At 57.8% G+C, this 17,092-nt stretch overlaps 1 protein-coding gene across 1 annotated transcript; it reads left to right on the top strand.

The window, feature by feature from the left end:
- The first annotated feature begins 5,784 nt into the window (after positions 1–5,784).
- Positions 5,785–8,768, top strand: ALPI (alkaline phosphatase, intestinal). The gene is made up of 11 exons (XM_035006571.1): positions 5,785–5,851; positions 5,934–6,050; positions 6,166–6,281; positions 6,485–6,659; positions 6,738–6,910; positions 7,155–7,289; positions 7,375–7,447; positions 7,580–7,714; positions 7,801–7,992; positions 8,214–8,336; positions 8,467–8,768. Exons 1-11 carry the CDS (start codon positions 5,785–5,787, stop codon positions 8,766–8,768), a joined length of 1,608 nt encoding a protein of 535 aa, XP_034862462.1.
- The last annotated feature ends 8,324 nt before the right edge of the window (positions 8,769–17,092 follow it).

The raw sequence follows: 17,092 nt of genomic DNA, 5'->3' as shown, positions 1-17,092 counted from the left end.
CTCCTGGTTCTTGGGATAGAAAAATCAGAGTTAAGGTACTGAATGCAGTTCCAGGAGCCAGCTTTCGTTCCCTCGCCTTCTACATGCACGGCCAAACGCCCCGTCGGCCGTGGAGGTGTCGTCATGCGTCACCCTAAGGAGAAGGACCTTGAGCCACGACTGCCGCTGCACCCCCAGCCTGGGGCAGGCTGAGCCCCCGGGAACTGTATGAGGAAGGGGGGATGGTGGTGTTTCCAGCCCTGCTGGTGGACGGTCCCCTCTTCTGCACTCCCCGGAGATATGTGACCCAAGTTCCCCTGTGGAAGGGCAGTGCCTGGATGTCCCTCCCACACGGTGGGTGGAATGGCCCAGGAGGAAGCCTTGCCCACACAGACCTTAATTACAAATACTTGCTTTCTAGGAATAAACCACTTTGTCTAACACTTGGCCGATTGGCTTTCAAACACTCAGCTTTTATTTTTTTATTATTATTTTTTTCAGCTAGCTTTCATTATGTTCAAGACCTGCCTTTTTTCAGAAGTTAGGGTTTCGCCTTTCCCCCTCCCCCTCCAGAACTGCGTCTGTCCCACGGCCCTGCACTCACAGCCCTGTGACATCGGGACTGTCCTTCTTCCCATTTCACAGATGAGGAAATCAAGGCTTGGGAGAGGTTAAGTACCAAAGAACACCCATTATAGGTGGTGGAGACTGAGCCCAGGCCCCAACATGCTATGGGTGGGCTTTTTGGTCTTTGCCAACCTGGGGGTCTGTCATGTGGTTAATTCTGCATCCGTTGAACACCTTTTTGTTATCATCCTCCATGAAGAAACTGTCCAGTAGGAGGAGAAGCCAGGGCCAGGGGAGGCAGACTGGAGAGTGGCTGGCAGACAAGTGGCAGCCACAGAAGAGGGATTTGGGGTGTGGCTGTTGTGAGGGTCATTGCAGGGAGGGAGCCAGCAGGGAGGGCAGGCACCAAGGAGAGGGCGGATCCCTCGGGCCAAAGTACAGAAAGTCATACAATGTCCTCCTCCACTGTGTTCGCCATCTTTCCTCTGTCAGTGACTCCTCACCTGCCCCTGCCTGTGCTCCCCGCTCCCCCAACACCACCCCCTCCACCAGCACCTCCCCTTCGTGCCCCCCTCCAGCCCCCCGAAGCACAGCCCGGCCCCAGTCATGCGAGCTGTTGGTGGGCCTTACATCCAGGCTTCTGTCCTGCCCGCCCCGGCATTATTTCCTGCCCCTCTCCAAGGGGGTCTGACTCTGGTCACCTCAATTCTTCCCCTGGGACAGTGTCCAGGAACATAATTCGGTTTACGTACCCCACCCCCGTTTCTAGACAGGAAGCCCCTCGCCCGTTGGGTCTGATTTGACTCTGCTAGGCCTCCAGGATGATTTACATATGGTCGGTGCTCAAGAGATTTTCACTGGATCAAATCGTCTCCTCTAACCAACTAGTAGCTGCCCAGCTTCTGGTTTTTGCCTCCGGGACCCTCGCTGAGGGTCAGCTCCGTGAAGGCAGCTGCAAGGGCCCTGTGAGCATCGGAGGCCTCCACACCTCCTCCCAAACCTCAGTTTCCAAGGCTGGTGTAATGGGCTTCCGCTATTAGATTGCCTTCTGGGGGCTTCCGCTATTAGATTGCCTTCTGGGGTCTTCCTTTGGTCAACCTCTCTCTGACCCCACAGAGCTGGTGCTGACCCTTGTGTAGGTCCAAATTCCCAGCGTGAGGGAATTCCCAAGTGACTTGGTACAGTGTAACCCCTGGGGTTCCCGGGTGTACCCCAGTATGCACTTGAGCTCTGGCCTTAGATGCACTCACCTCCGCTGGGCCCCAGAATGTATCTCGGCAAACTTTTCCCCTCCGTGGCCCCGTGGATGCCCCCGAGGTCTGTGCTGTTTCTGGTTCCTTCCAAAGGACACCCCCCCCTCCCTGGGGCTGTTCTCCAGTCAGTGCCCATGGGCTCCGGGGGAAGGGCAGAGCCTCAGTCTCTGGGACTGCGTCGGGACCACGGACACGGACACGCCCAAACCATAGCTGCAAATAGAGGCAAGAGGCTCCTCCCTCCCCTGCAGCCAGTGCTTTTCCGGTGACCTCTAAGATCTCGGTCGTTGAGCCCGTGACCCTGGCCTTGCCTGTTGCTCTCCGCTGAGGGCTCCATCCGGTCCCCAGGCCACGATGCAGCTAACTTCCGTGAGGAGCTGAGGAGCGCAGTCCCCGGGACTTTCTTGATGGCCCCCTGCTTGGGCCAGGAGGAGAGGCAGGTGGGGGGCCTCCTGTCCCGGCCCCAGAACTGCCTGGCTGGAGAGGGGACACATATCATCAGAAGTGCAGGGAAGGGGGCGCCGGGGGGTGTAATTGGTTGAGCATCCGACTCTTGTTTTGGGCTCACGTCTGATCTCAGGGTTGTTCCCAGCTCCTGCCATCCTCCCCCTGCCCCCCCAGCAGGGCTGTCACTACGTTTCCCAAGGGGGGGCGGGGAGTGTCATCGTGAGATCAGGAGGGCAGGAGGCGCAAGGGGCCATCCCTCCGTGGGTCGGTGGGTGGCAGCTGCTACAGGGGTGGGCTCCGCATCACCCTGCCCCTGGCCGAGCCGACACGCACCCTGTGCTGGGGGCTGGGACCCGGCCCGGACAGCCTTCGGGGGTAAACGAGGACAACGGTGGAGGGTGCTGGGGCTCCAGATGGGGCCCTACAGGACAAGCCCTTCCTTCCCAGGGAGCAGGCAGACCAGGACAAGCAGACTGCAGGCTGCACAGAGCCAGGCAGCCCCTGGCCTGGGCTACAGTAACCCCAGAGGCATGACCTCTTACTCCACACCAGGAAGAGCTTGCTGCCCGCTGCCTTGGAATCCCGGGCCCCAGAGGAAGGACTATAACCAGATACATCACAGGTGACTCAGGCCCAAAGGTGCCTGCCTGACTCAGGGCACAGTGCCCCCGTGGCCCCATGCGGCCACGTCAGGGCTGCAGGCTGCGAATGTGGACAAACAGACTTTGTTTACCGCCAGTGACAAGTCATGTATGTTCGATCTCCAGTCCCGCTCAGGCACACGACAAAATTCACAAGAAACCAAGGCCGATCACAACTGATGACTACATGTCACCGTAAGAAGCACTAACAGCTGCACTCCTGGCATTTATTACAGAGAAATGAAAATGCATGTTCCCCACCCCCCGCAAAAAACCTGAATGAATATTCACGGCAGCCTTATTCATAATCGCCCCAACTGGAATCAACCTAGATGTCTGCACTTGGACATGGGACTAGTCAAACACTGTGGTCTACCATCCCACAGAAAGACACTCAGTAATACAAAGGAGTCAACGATTGATCCATGTTTGGATGAATGTGGTGCTTTTCACCACAATCAATCAACGATTGATCCACGTTTGGATGATCCATGTTTGGATGAAAAAAAACCAACCCCAAAAGATTGCAGGATTCCATTTATGTAACTTATTTGAAATGACAACATTTTAGAAATGCAGGAGAGGGGCTAGGGACTGAGCAGGGGTGTGGGGGGGAGGTGAGGCGGTTGTAAAGCCATCTGTTCCTATCCGTGGGGTTGGAGCTGTTCCGTATCTCAACCACAGTGGTGTTTATGAACCCACACACGTGACAAGATAGTGTAGAACTTACACACCCACGCAAATGAAGTACATGTGAAGGCGGGGAGGAATCCGAATCGAAATCTGAAAATCTGTGGATTGCACCATTGGGGGAAATTGGGCAGCATACAGGGGATCTCTGTATTATTTCTTCAACTGCATGTGAGTCTATAAGTTATGTCAAAAATTCCAGTTGAAAAAAGGTATGGTGGGGAGCGCCCGGGTGGCTTAGCCGGTTAAGCGTCTGACTCTTAGTTTTGGCTCAAGTCATGATCTCAGAGTCTGAGATGGAGCCCTCCGCTGGGCTCTGCACTGGGGGTGGAGCCTGCTTAAGATTCTCTCTCTCCCTCTGCCCCTCCCCCTCCACTTGCGCAAGAAGCTCTCTTGCTTGCTCTCTCTCCCTCCCTCTCTAAAAAAAAAATAATAATCCAATTGAGAAAGGGTACGGGGAATTTACTGGAAAGAAGACTAATCTTGGAGTAACAAACCTTTCACCTACAGCCTGATAAAACCAATTAATTAATTAAGGACGTGCCCAGAAGTTAGTCTCCTCCGACCTTTAGCCAAGAATTTCCCTAACACAGCAAGACAATACAGGGGACAGAAGGAGCTATGGGGGACAATTCAGGGGCCAGGAAGGATGCCTCCCAAGGCGATACCTCTCCCCAGATTTAGAGGACAGCCAGGTCAGTGTGCTTGGCGAGCTGCTTGAGCAGAGGGGGGCTGGGCAGGGAGACACTGGTGGCCAGGACAGTCGCCCTGGTTTTGGGGACCAAATACACGGCTCAGGTGGTGAGGAGGCCAGAGCGCAGAATGGAGCTACATGGTCCGCTGGGGTGGGCGGAGCCGGGAGGAAGGTTTTTCTTCTTGGAATATTTTAAAAATTGTGGTGAAAAGCACCACATAAAAGTTACCATCTGTGCATTTGACAACTTCAGATGCCTAGTCTAAGTAAAGTCACCCAGCGTTTGTGCTTCTGCCACTTAGCATCATGTCCTCAGGGTTCATCCGTGGTGTACCGTGTGACAGGATGCTCTCCCTTTTTAAGGCTGAATAATACTCCATTACGTGGATGGACGGCATCTTGTTTATAGATTCACCTGGTGATGGACACTTGAGTTGCTTGGCCCTTTTGGCTACTGTGAACAATGCTATCAACATGAGGGTGCAAATATCTCTTCTAGACCTTGCTTTGAATTCTTTTGGATAGACACCCAGAAAGTGCGATGGCAGGATTGGAGGAAGGCTTGTGAACCAGCCTGGCTACTGAAACCTCTTAGCCCCCTAACAGACGTTGCACCTGCGGGTATGCATGGCCCCTGGAGAGAAAAGACTCGCCCTGGGTTCTGTCTGCGTGTCCAAGGGAGCAAAGATCAAGCTCATGTACACTGGGTCCCACCCCTCTCTGCCCCACATGCACGCACACACGCGCACGCACGCGCACACCTACCCCACGAGGCCGACCCGGCTCTCAGTATCCAAACACACAGAGGAGGTTCCGCTCTGTCACCACCAGTCCCACCCTTTTCCACAGCACAAGAAGTCTGGGTCCAGGCTCCTGGGCGCGCTCTGAGCCCAACCCCTTCCCCACCTGCCCACGCCAAGCCCGGTCAGAAGGACCAGGCACCACATGCCTCCTTTCCCCTTCTCTCGGGGCCTCAGAGCATCAGGAAGCCAGACCCAGGCCCCTGGCCCAGGCTGCGTGTGTCCCACCCAGACGGAGCCTGCCCAAAGCTGGCTTTCAGCACTGAAAAAACGAGCTGAACGTAGGAGTAACGGTTCTCCCACCAGACTGTGAGCAAAGGGTTGGGACTGGCCCCTACGGGGACACGGCAAATGCTCCTTCCCCAAAGGGGACGTGCCCCCCCAATTCCCCGCGCTCCCTTGGGGTGACAGCTGGGATTATCCTGTGCTGGACAGACCTGCCCTCTCCAGGCCCCCTGCCCTGGGGCTCGCTCGGCCACACCCTGCCACTTCCCTTCTGCCCACAGGACTTCAAGTCACAGGGCAGGGCGGGGCCCGGGTGGCCACCGGGGGCAAGGGGAGGGACCCCGAGCCTTTTACAGCCCGGGGCCAAAGTCCTGGCCGGACCGAAGCCCCAGCGGCTCGTAGGGCAGCTGGTGCCCACGTTCTGGCGCCCCCGGGGCCCCAGCCTGCCCGGAGTCCTGGCCTCGCCGCCCCCCCGCCCTCCGACAGGCATGCAGGGGCCCTGCCTGCTGCTGCTGCTGGGCCTGAGGCCGTGGCTGGCCCTTGGCGTCATCCCAGGTAACGAGGCACCCCCCAGCTGCCCCCCACACAGGGCGCACTCCCCCGAGACTGACCTGGCCTCCCCTCTCCGCTCGGCCAGTTGAGGAGCAGGACCCAGCCTTCTGGAACCGCCAGGCGGCCCAGGCCCTGGACGCTGCGAAGAAGCTGCAGCCCATCCAGACGGCTGCTAAGAACCTCATTCTCTTCTTGGGGGACGGTGAGTGTGCAAGGCCTGGCCGTGCCCTGTGGCTCCCCGAGCCCTGGCACCCAAGGCTGCCAGTGGACACAGACCGACCTTGCGGACTCAGGCCTGACAAGGTGTGCTCCTTCAGGGATGGGGGTGCCCACAGTGACAGCCACTCGGATCCTAAAGGGGCAAATTAATTACCATCTGGGACCTGAGACACCCCTGGCCATGGACCACTTTCCGTACCTGGCTCTGTCCAAGGTAAGGGCTGGTGGCTCAGGGTGCTCCCCACCAGAGGGGTGGGGTGGGGTGGGGCTCGGGAGGGCGGCAGGAGGGGAGACCCCAGGAGGGTTGGAGCCTGAGTCAGGGGCACCAGGGCAGTGAGGGTGGGCCCCGGGGCCTGGGTCGGGATCTTGGGCGCCTGACAGTGTCACAGGGGGAGCTGAGGATGTCTCTGTCCCCAGACATACAACGTGGACAGACAGGTGCCAGACAGCGCAGGCACAGCCACGGCCTACCTGTGCGGGGTCAAGGCCAACTACCAGACCATCGGCGTGAGCGCAGCCGCCCGCTTGAACCAGTGTAACACGACGCGTGGCAATGAGGTCACTTCCGTGATGAACCGGGCCAAGAAAGCAGGTGGGCTTGGGGCCAGCTTTGAGGGCAGAGGCAGGAGGAGAGACCTCGGGGGCTCACCCTGACCTCTACCACCCGCAGGGAAGTCGGTGGGGGTGGTGACCACTACGAGAGTGCAGCATGCCTCGCCAGCAGGCTCCTACGCACACGTAGTGAACCGCAACTGGTACTCGGACGCCGACATGCCTGCCAAGGCGCGGGAGGAGGGATGCCAGGACATCGCCCAGCAGCTCATCTCCAACATGGACATTAATGTGGGACATGAAGGGCAGGGGGGGCGGGGTGCCGGCCCGGGGCCACAGTCCCGGGCAGCTGACAGCCTGAGCTCTGGGGGCTGGCAGGGTCTCCAGGAGCCTGGGGAAGGGGGGTGGTGGTGGAGAAGGTACAGCTGGGGCCAGACCATACCCACAGACCTGGCAGGGGAGCTGGAGGCTGTCTGAGAAGAGAGCAAAGGGCCAGCCAAGCCCCAAGCCCACCTGCCTAATCCTTTGGCTACAGGTGATCCTGGGCGGAGGCCGAAAGTACATGTTCCCCAAGGGGACTCCAGACCCTGAGTATCCAAGTGACGCCAAACAGAACGGAGTCAGGTTGGATGGGCGGAACTTGGTGCACGAGTGGCAGGCCAAGTACCAGGTGATGGGGGCTGGCAGGTGCAAGGGGTACAGCAGGGACAAGGATGAGAGGGCTATGGACTGAGGCTCTGTTCCACCCCTCCCAGGGTGCCCAGTATGTGTGGAATCGCAAGGCGCTCCTGGAAGCATCCCAGGACCCCTCTGTAACACACCTCATGGGTAATGAGCCCAGACCCCCCTCTTTCCTGCCCTGGCCTCCCGGTCCTCAGAAAGCCAAGCAGATACACAGATGTTCAGGCCACGGATCCTCCCCACTCCCCAGCCAGTCACCACCAGCCCCCTTTCCCACAGGCCTCTTTGAGCCAGGAGACACCAAATACGAGTTCCACCGAAACCAGACCCAGGACCCATCCCTGATGGAGATGACAGAGGTGGCCGTGCGCGTGCTGAGCAGGAACCCCCGTGGCTTCTACCTCTTCGTGGAGGGTGAGTGGCAGCCCCTTGCCCAGCAGAGGAGTGGGAATGGTCAGGGCGTTTGGGCATTGTCCACTTTCCCCGCGTCCTGCTTGCAGGAGGCCGCATCGACCACGGTCATCACGACGGCACGGCTTATCTGGCACTGACCGAGGCCGTCATGTTCGATTCTGCCATCGACAAGGCCAGCCAGATCACAAGCGAGAAGGACACCCTGACCCTTGTCACCGCTGACCACTCTCACGTCTTCTCTTTTGGTGGCTACACACTGCGAGGGAGCTCCATTTTCGGTAGGCAGGGAGCTCCATCTGCGGTAGCAGGTGCTGTTTCCCAAATTATATGGCAGAAATGGCTCTGGGTCTCAGTGTCCCCGCCTGTCAAATGGGGTAGTAGCCACTGCCTCGTCGGGTGCTTGTGAGGATTTGGCCAGCGCGTAGGCAACCTGGGCTGGGCACGCAGGGGGCCCCCCTCGCTGTGGTCGGTGTGCTCAGCAGGGCCCTCCTCCCCGCAGGGCTGGCCCCCCGCATAGCCCAAGACAACAAGACCTACACCTCCATCCTTTACGGCAACGGCCCCGGCGCCAGCTTCGCGCTCACCGGGAACTCCCGGCCCAACGTCAACGACAGCCAGAGCAGTGAGCGCCGGGGGCCAGCGGGGCGGTCGGGGGGCGGGGCGGGGCCGAGGGGTTGGGGGGCGCGGTGGGGGCCTCGCGGGAGGGGGAGGCCGCCCGCCCCGCTGGCCCTGAAGCCCCACCCTCCTGCCAGCGGACCCCGCATACAAGCAGCAGGCCGTGGCGCCCCTGCTCTCCGAGACCCACGGCGGCGAGGACGTGGCGGTGTTCGCGCGCGGCCCGCAGGCGCACCTGGTGCACGGCGTGCAGGAGCAGACCTTCGTGGCCCACGTCATGGCCTTCGCCGCCTGCCTCGAGCCCTACACCGACTGCGGCCTGCAGCCCTCGGCCTCCCCCACCGACGCCGCGCTCCCCGGCCCGGCCGCTGCGCCGCCGTCGCTGCCGCTGCTGGCCGGGGCGCTGCTGCTGGGGCTGCTGGCGGGCGCCGCGCCCTGACTGCCCGGATCGCCGCCCGGGCTCCGCCGCCCCCGCCCCCGCCCCCGCGCCCTCCGCCTCCCACCTCCAGCCCCAGGCCCCGCCCCCTCCGCCCCCTCCGCCCCTCCACCTCCCACCTCCAGCCCCAGGCCCCGCCCCCTCCACCTCCCACCGCCAGCCCAGGCCCCGCCCCCTCCGCCCCCTCCACCTCCCACCTCCAGCCCTAGGCCCCGCCCCCGGCCCCCAGCGCGGGCCCCTCCCCAGACCTTCACCCCGATGGCGCGGGCTGTCCCGGGCGCCCCGCGGGCCGCGGTGGCGGCTTTCCGGGGCACCCATGGCCCCCCATGGGCTGTTCTCGACTCCCCACCCCCAACCTCAGCGCCAGGGTAAGGACGGGGGGCTCCGACCACCAGGCTCTGCCCGAGCACCAGGCGGACACCATGCCAGAGGCATCCCCCCCAGGGCCACGACTCGCGCAGACCCTGCAGCACACCCGTCTCTTGGCCTCAGTCTTCACAGCACCTTGGGGACCTGAGGATGCCCGGAAAAGGGTAGCTTCCTGTCACCCCCGCAACCGGCCCTGTAGCCACCTTGCTGGCTGAGGAGGCTGCTGGGGCCGGGGTGCTGTACCATCCGCCATGGGCACCTCCTGGGGCCCAGCGGTACTATTACACAGAGGGGAGATGCTGACACGGAATGGAGAGACTTGTCCCAAGTCACTTAGCTACTGGTGTTCACCCCCCAGTGCCCATTCCAGGCTGGGAGGCCCAAGGAGCATGCAGAGCAGGCAGCCCTAGAGCTAGCCTTGCCCCCTCCGGGAGACCATCGGGGTGCTGGGCACAGATCTGTGAAGAGAGGAGAGTCCCTCTCCTCCCGGGGCCTCTATTCTACTGAGAGAGACAAAGCAATAATCAAATAAACTGTTATGCAGGGTAAAGACAGTAGTGATATGTTCTAGAAAGAAAAATCATTAGTATATGGGAGCACAGAAGGATGTCTGTGAGTGAGGGGATGGGGTGGATAACTCAGGGAGGGGCTGCCTGAGGAGAAGACAGTGGAGCAGAGACAAGGAAGTGAGGGCTTGAGTAATGCAGGAGGAACAGCCATGCAAAGGCCCTGAGGCAGCAATCAGTAAGTGCTATTCCAGGCCTATAGCTGGATCAGAGAGTTGGGGTGGGGTAGGGTAGGGGGTAAAACCTGAGACATAAGGATGGGAGCAGGTGGGTGAGGAGTTTGAACTTTATCCAGAGTGTGTGGTGTGTGATTGGAAAGCTTTGAGCAGGGGCATAACATGACCTGAATCTTGGAAAATATCACTGATTATTTTATGGATAAGAGTTTTGTTTTGTTTTGTTTTCGGGAAGGGGGTATAGGGTGGGAGCTGGGAAACCAGAGGGGAGGTGCAGACTCCAAACATTTCTGACCTCCATCCAAAAATATTCTGGAGCACCCGCTCCAATATAGTTGCACTTGTTGCATATCTAACCCACCCTGGGGGAACATTGAAAAGAATTTATGAAAGTTAAATCAGCTATATTTTTAAAGAAATTTTACAAAATTACAAATTTATTTGTACATTTGCAAAGGTGCAAAAAAAGCATTTTGCTCTCACTAGAAATATTAATATGATTATGCTTCTTTACTAAAATCTTTTTAAAAATTGAAGAATAATTGACATACAATATTGTATTAGTTTCAGGTGTCCAACACAGTGATTCGATATATATGTACAATAAGAAATGGCCACCACAGTAAGTCCAGTTACCATCTGGCACCATACTGAGCCGTTACAATTCTTATTTACTAAAATCTTGATTTTGCACTGTAAAACATTGATTTGAAGGCATAGCCCTTGGGGCAGTTTATTTCAATTCTGGACCTTAGTAGCTGTTATAAAAATATTGGAGCTGAATGGGAAAAGGGCATCATTAGCTAGGCTCGCTAAGCCATCATACTCATTTTATTTTTTATTTTATTATGTTAATCACCATACATTACATCATTAGTTTTTGATGTCGTGTTCCATGATTCTTTGTTTGCGTATAACACCCAGTGCTCCATTCAATACGTGCCCTCTTTAATACCCATCACTAGGCTAACCCATCCCCCCACCCCCTCCCCTCTAGAACACTCAGTTTGTTTCTCAGAGTCCATGGTCTCTCATGCATCATACTCATTTTTTAACTCCATCCACCAGTCATGCAAGGACTCAATAAAATCCAGCTGCTATAATTCTGTCTTCCCTGTTGTCAATTACTTGGTCTTACAAGCTAATGGGAAGGTGTTGCATGTTTATGTTTCATAAATGGGTTCAAAGCCCAAGCAAACTACATTTTAAAACTCCACAGGTTGGGGTGCCTGGGTGGCTCAGTCGTTAAGCATCTGCCTTCAGCTCAGGTCATGATCCCGGGGTCCTGGGATGGAGCCCCCAAGTTGCAGGGAATCTGCTTCTCCTTCTCCCTCTGCCCCTCCACCCTTCTCATGTGTGCTCTCTCTCTCTCAAATAAATAAATGAAATCTTTAAAAAAAACAAATAAAACTCTACAGGTTTAGGGGCACCTGGCTGACTCAGTGGGTAGAGCATGCGACTCTTGATTTGGGGGTTGTAAGTATGTAAGTTCAAGACCCACGTTGGGGGTAGAGTTTACTTAAAAAAACAAATGAAATTTTTAAAATGTAAAACTCTACAGGTTTAAAAAAGAGATTATTCTGGGGTTAGTGTTAATGGTTGCACCACTTTTAATATCCTAAAAACCACTGAATTGTACACTTTAAATGAGTGAATTTTACGGCATGGAAATTACAACTAAATTTTTTAAAAATAGTTTCTGCTTCCAAGTTTTTTTTTTAAATGTGTAGGTTTTGTGAGTCAAACACATTGTTAGCCACAAAATTGTGTGTCCATGGAAACATTTTCAAACATTTGTTTCAACATCTTTACCTGGGAGGTGCAGATGCAGCGAAGGTGAATCTATTTTTCCAATAATTTTCTTGGGTGCCTAAAACTGTTAGCTCTTGTCTCCTCAAGAAATGCCAGCACCTTGGCCTTCAAAAGGAGGGCAAGCTCAGAGGAAAGAGAGGGAGGGGGATTCATGACAGCCCTTTTCAATTCTTTGCCATAAAGATGACTCGTTCTGGGACACCTGGGTGGCTCAGCTGGTTAAGCGTCTGCCTTCAGCTCAAGTCATAATCCCAGGGTCCTGGGATCAAGCCCCGCATCGAGCTCCCTGCTCAGTGGGGAGCCTGCCTTTCCCTCTCCCACTCCCCCTGCTTGTGTGCGCGCGCGCTCTCTCTCTCTAATAAATAAATAAAATCTTTAAAAAAAAAAAAAGATGACTCGTTCTGTGTGGTCTGGAAGTTTTCCTGGTCACAGCCAATCTTATTGCCAAGTATCATAAAGATTCTACTCTGCTAGAACAACCTTGACTTTATAAAGTTAACACCACTGAGGGCTCCTGTAGCCTTTCATTTGACCTCTGGCTTCTGGTTCTTTCCTTCAGTGGTTTGACAGGATAGGCCAGTGCATGAGTTTTGGAGGTGCTGCTATCTCTATATCTTTCCCTCATCCAGAAACCTTTAAAAAATCCTTCCCCGGTAGCTGTTCCATCGGGGCAGGGAGGGAGTACCCTGACACTGTTTTCCCCCCGTTTGCAATTGTTCTTATTAAACAAGGCATTCACCGTTGGGCACATATCTTCTCTGCTTTATCTTTCCTTTCCTGATTCACACACACACACACACACACACAAACATGGTTTGTGTATTTCATTATTGGACCAGAACTCAGCAGATACCTTAAGCTGAGATGTGTGGAAACCGTGCAGCAAACCTCCCACACTGGGTAATTTGCACTAACACTTCCTTCCAATCTGTGGTAGTGTTTCCTCTACATCTTTCAACAGTATTTGCTGACAGAGAAATGCCTTTCGGTTTGTCGGCAGATCATTTTCTGTTCATTGTTTCTGCCATTTTTACTGCGGCAGAAAAAAAAAAAAAACTAAGTGTTTGCCTGGTGGTAGGTGTTTTTTGTCTCATGCTATTATGCAAGAAACTTCAAAAGAGCTTTCCAAATATTTATCATTGCTTAGGGAAATATCAAAAAAGTACTGAGTTGAAAAGCACCTAACTTTAAACATCGCTGGGAAAAGCATTGCGGGGGTTTGTCCCCATGTTCTGAAAGCTTAGTTTTTAAATGCCTCGCTGTCCACGAGGATTTCTTCGTGCTGCTGTTGACTAGCATCTCAAGGCCCCAGCAGCCTGGCTCGGTTTTGTTTATTTTGTATATTGGGGGCTAATTTCTCATCAGGTCTGCACCATGGGTAATGGCGACGAGCCTGTGTCCGGAGGGGGGACGTGTGGTTGCTGCCACTTCTGGGCTTGCTTACCCCGTGGGGATTATCTGCATTATTTGCAATTTCTTTACAGGACTCTTTTGGAAGCTGCTTGATTGTTTTTGGAGGATTCGTTTGTTTAAAACTAGACCACATTATCCATAAATCCATTTAGGCAGACACACTAAACTCTAACACATCACGAACAACGGACAGTGAGCAGACGGGGAGGGGATGCCCCTCATGGAGGGGGTGTCCCTCCCTGAACACCCTCATTCTCGTCCCCTAGGACACCCGCAACCAAGGCGGGGGTGGGTGCCTGGATGACAGGGTACAGGGGCCAGCAGGGAGCTCGATGTTAAATATGAACATACTGATTCCCGCGTTAGGGTGGTCCTGCTCAGGGTCGCGGCAAGGCCGCAGATGGATTAAGGATGGCAGCACCCAGCACACGCCAGGCGCTCAGGAAGGCCCAGTGTCCCTTTAAGCAGATGGGGGACCCCGGACAGGACTCGGGCTAAACAGCTCCCGTTGGCTGGGGGTTCATCTCCACTGGCAGGGCTCAGACAGGGGCCCGGAGGACGCCACAGGTCCAGCCCCCTCGGCCCACGGCCCCCGCCCCTGGAGTGCCCCGCACCCAGCCCAACGCGGCTCAGGCAGCTGCTCCAGGATGTGTCTCTCAGGAGGCCCCAGACAGGATGCCAGGTGTGCCCTTGTCCTGACCTTGAGGCTGACATTCCCATCTGATGCTGTGAGCCGCCCACCTCTCCTTTCCAGAAACAGGTCTCCCCCCCGGTGAGCATCTGCATGCCAGGCTCTTGTCCCTGTGAGCCTGCCACCACCAAGCCCCAGGCCTCCAGGAAGCTGCGCGGTATTTTCAATGGCACCCTCCGATCTAAAGGGGCCCAGGGCCTGCTTACCCCAGCCGAACAGAGCTTCAGCAACTGCTGCGTTGCCCACAGCAGGCCAGAGCACTGACAGCAGGCAGCCGGGGGTCCCCTTGGCGTAACCTTGTCGCTGGGGAAGCCCAGGCTGTGCCAACGTGCCGGGCGCAGGGACCAGGGACCAACTGTGAGGCCCCCTAGCCGCCCCGCAGGGAGGAAACGGCTGCTCCCCCCCGCCCCACCTCTGCCCCAGGCCCAAAGGGTGAGGCCACCCACCGTCCACCCTCACCCGGGACCACCCAGGCCCCGCGGGGCGCCCTGTCCTTGCCCTTCCTTTGCTCAGCAGCCTTGCAAGTCCCCTTAGCAGCCAGTGTGGCGCTCCCCTCCCTCCCTGCCCAGGGCTCCTCAGGTGAGAGAGAAATGGCGGTGTGCAGGCCCCTCCCTGCAGATCCCGTCAGCGGTCCCTGCGACGTTCTGGTCCCGCAGGAAGGCGGGAGGGGGTTTTTTTTATTATTATTTATGCAAACTCTAGACAAGGCGAGCTGCGGCTTAACGGCACCATGTGGCAGTGGCTCGGGGACCCGAGCTGCCTGCCGCCCGGTGAATGAGCCTGAGCCACTGCCTGGGCCCCCGCGGGCGCCGCCTCCTTCGCCTCCGACCTGATGAGCTCATGCCGGGGCCGCTCAGAGGGGCCTGGGCCTCAGGGGCGAACGCTGGGCCCACGCAGCCCTCTGGGCGCCGCCAGGCCTGCGCGGGCTGGCCGGGAGGGCAGAAGGGGGAGCCCCCTGTGGTCGGGGCAGTCACAGGGCAGGGACCCCCCAAAGGGAGGGGGGCCTTGGGACCTGGGAGTCCCCATCCCCGGCAGTTTGCAGACAAGGCCGGTGACCCGGCGGATGCTGCTGGGGAGGCGCTCTCCTCAGACAGGCTTGGCTCAGTGACAAGCCGAGCAAATTCCAGTAGTCCAGGCTCCCACAGAAGCTGTGGGGTGGGCGGGGGGCGGCTGGGCTGGCACACCCTGCCCCCTGCCCTGTCCTGCTGTTGGGTGGCCTGAGGGGACACCTCTGGCCAGCCTGGAGCCTGCAGGGGGGAGGGGAAATTGCTCTTTTTAACAAAACCAGAGGAAGTAGGTTTCTCAGGCCCACTTAGGAGAGGGGGAGGCATCCAGAAGGGGAGCGAGGAGAGGAGGCACAGAAAGGGCCCCTCGGGCACCCCAAACCTTCAGTAAAGTCTGTGACTCCACCCAGTCTCGTGTGGGTCTCCTTGGGGGGAAGGAACGGGGAGCAGAAGGGACCTAGCGGTGGGAAAGGAGGCATGAGGAGAAACCTGAGCCCCCTGAGAACCCACCCCAGAGGTATCTGCATATGGAGGACCCTGGGCTTCGCAACATGTTTAGAATGGGGGCTCAAGCCATTTAATAGTATTACATCTAGGGCACCTCACAAGCGGGGGCCCCCAGGGCTCCCCAGAGCCTTGGGCATCTGGGTCAGCACAGAAGCAGCCACAGGGACGGCAGAAACTTGAATCCGGCTCCACCGAGCTGGTTAGAAAGGCCTGGGGCTTATGGCTGCTCAGTGGCACCCAGCACCCCATGCCCCTTCCTGGGTGCCACAGAAACCCCAGGGCTGCCACGCTCCCTCTGAGACCCTAGGCAGGGAAGCTTGGGCGCACCTCTCCAGCTGGCTTCCAGTCCTTCCCAGATCTGTACAGAGTGGGTGCCCCAGAACGAGGGTTCTCCCGGCCTCCCTGGCCCCGAGGCCTTGGAGTCTGGCTGACACTACTGAGGCAGCAGCCGTGCAGGCCTGGGGGGGCTGGGGGGGCAGGGTGGGCTCACAGCAACCCATCCATGTGCAGGCCTGGGGGGCCTGGGGGGGCAGGGTCAGCTCACAGCAACCCAACCACGTGCAGGCCTGGGGAGCTGGGGGGCAGGGTCGGCTCACAGCTACCCATCCATGTGCAGGCAGGCCCACCCCTCATGGCCATGATGCTCCTGGGACCCAGAGAGGGGGAGTCACTTGCCTAGGTCACCCAGCAGTGACCCCTGGGCTCAAGGTCTCAAAGCCACAGATGGCACAACCGGGGCCACGGCAGGAACCAGGGGGCGCTCTGCGCATGGGCCCCCGGGGGAGACACCTGGAAGCTTCAACGCAGCTGCGAACTGTCCTCCTTTCTTTCCCTATTAACCGCTTAGGGGGCCGTGCGCAGAGGAAGCCCTCCCCCCGCCCCGGGGGATGGGTGGGGCCAGCCCCATACAACCTGCCCCATTGCCACCCGAAGCGCCTTCTCTGCACTCGTGGCCTTCACTTAACACAAGGGAAACTGAGGCCGAGCGGGCAGCCGTGCGGACCTGGCTGGGCTCCCGCACTCCCGCAGAATCAGTCTGCTAAGCCTCAGCGCGGCCGCTAGCACGGGGCCGGCGACACCGCGAACGGCCCGCACCTGCACCAGACGTGTGGCTTCTGAACAGGACACGGAGAGGGCTGACGCTGAGTGCAGGATGGCCACCAGGGGCTCGGGAGCTGCCCGTCACCTAACACAGCAGTGTGACCCTAGTCAGGGCACGTGACTCCCCTCAGTTTCCCTGTCTGTTGAAGGGGCTGTTCCGCCACTCTGTCCATCTCTCTGGGTTGCAGTGACGCTCCCAGGGTCTGTCTGGAAAAGCAGTTTGGGAACCAGTGGGTGACACATGATGTCACAAGTGTGCCCTGCTGGGCCACACCGTGGCTCCGGGTTATATGGCTGTGTCTGAATTTCGTGGGCCCTGTCCACGCACCAGGACTCTGTGCTCGGGGTGCCCCTGGCTTGAGGTCCCTCTGACTGGATGATCTCTCTCCGTTTTCCCTAAAGAAGTGTGAGAAGCCTGGAAGCCCCAGGTCGCAGCGACATCTCCGCCGTAGCCCAGGGAGGAGCCGTGGGGCTGAGGAGTCCGGTGGCTTCACAGGCTGCCAGACCACCATCCTGCCGGCGTGTTGGGGGCCCCCTGGCTGGAACGCACCGTGGGCAGCAGGCTCCCGGCCGGTGGCCAAGTCCCACAGGCTCTCTGGCTTCCCCCTGAACCAGCCTCCAGGCCAGGAGACTCATCCTCTCCCAGGGGCCCATCCCCACCAAGCCCAAGCCCCTCTGGCCCCCTCAG

Source organism: Mirounga leonina, unplaced genomic scaffold, assembly GCF_011800145.1.
Source record: "Mirounga leonina isolate KUSES-001 unplaced genomic scaffold, KU_Mleo_1.0 Mir_151, whole genome shotgun sequence".
NCBI classification, from domain to species: domain Eukaryota; kingdom Metazoa; phylum Chordata; class Mammalia; order Carnivora; family Phocidae; genus Mirounga; species Mirounga leonina.
Note: the sequence above shows the minus strand (reverse complement) of the source record. Positions and strands in the feature narration are given on the sequence as shown.

Excerpts from the sequence above, each read along its gene's own strand:
- ALPI (XM_035006571.1), top strand. The coding sequence starts at position 5,785 with ATGCAGGGGCCCTGCCTGCTGCTGCTGCTGGGCCTGAGGCCGTGGCTG. Across the intron at positions 6,911-7,154 it reads TCTCCAACATGGACATTAAT|GTGATCCTGGGCGGAGGCCG; the intron begins GTGGGACATGAA and ends CTTTGGCTACAG. Across the intron at positions 7,290-7,374 it reads AGTGGCAGGCCAAGTACCAG|GGTGCCCAGTATGTGTGGAA; the intron begins GTGATGGGGGCT and ends CACCCCTCCCAG.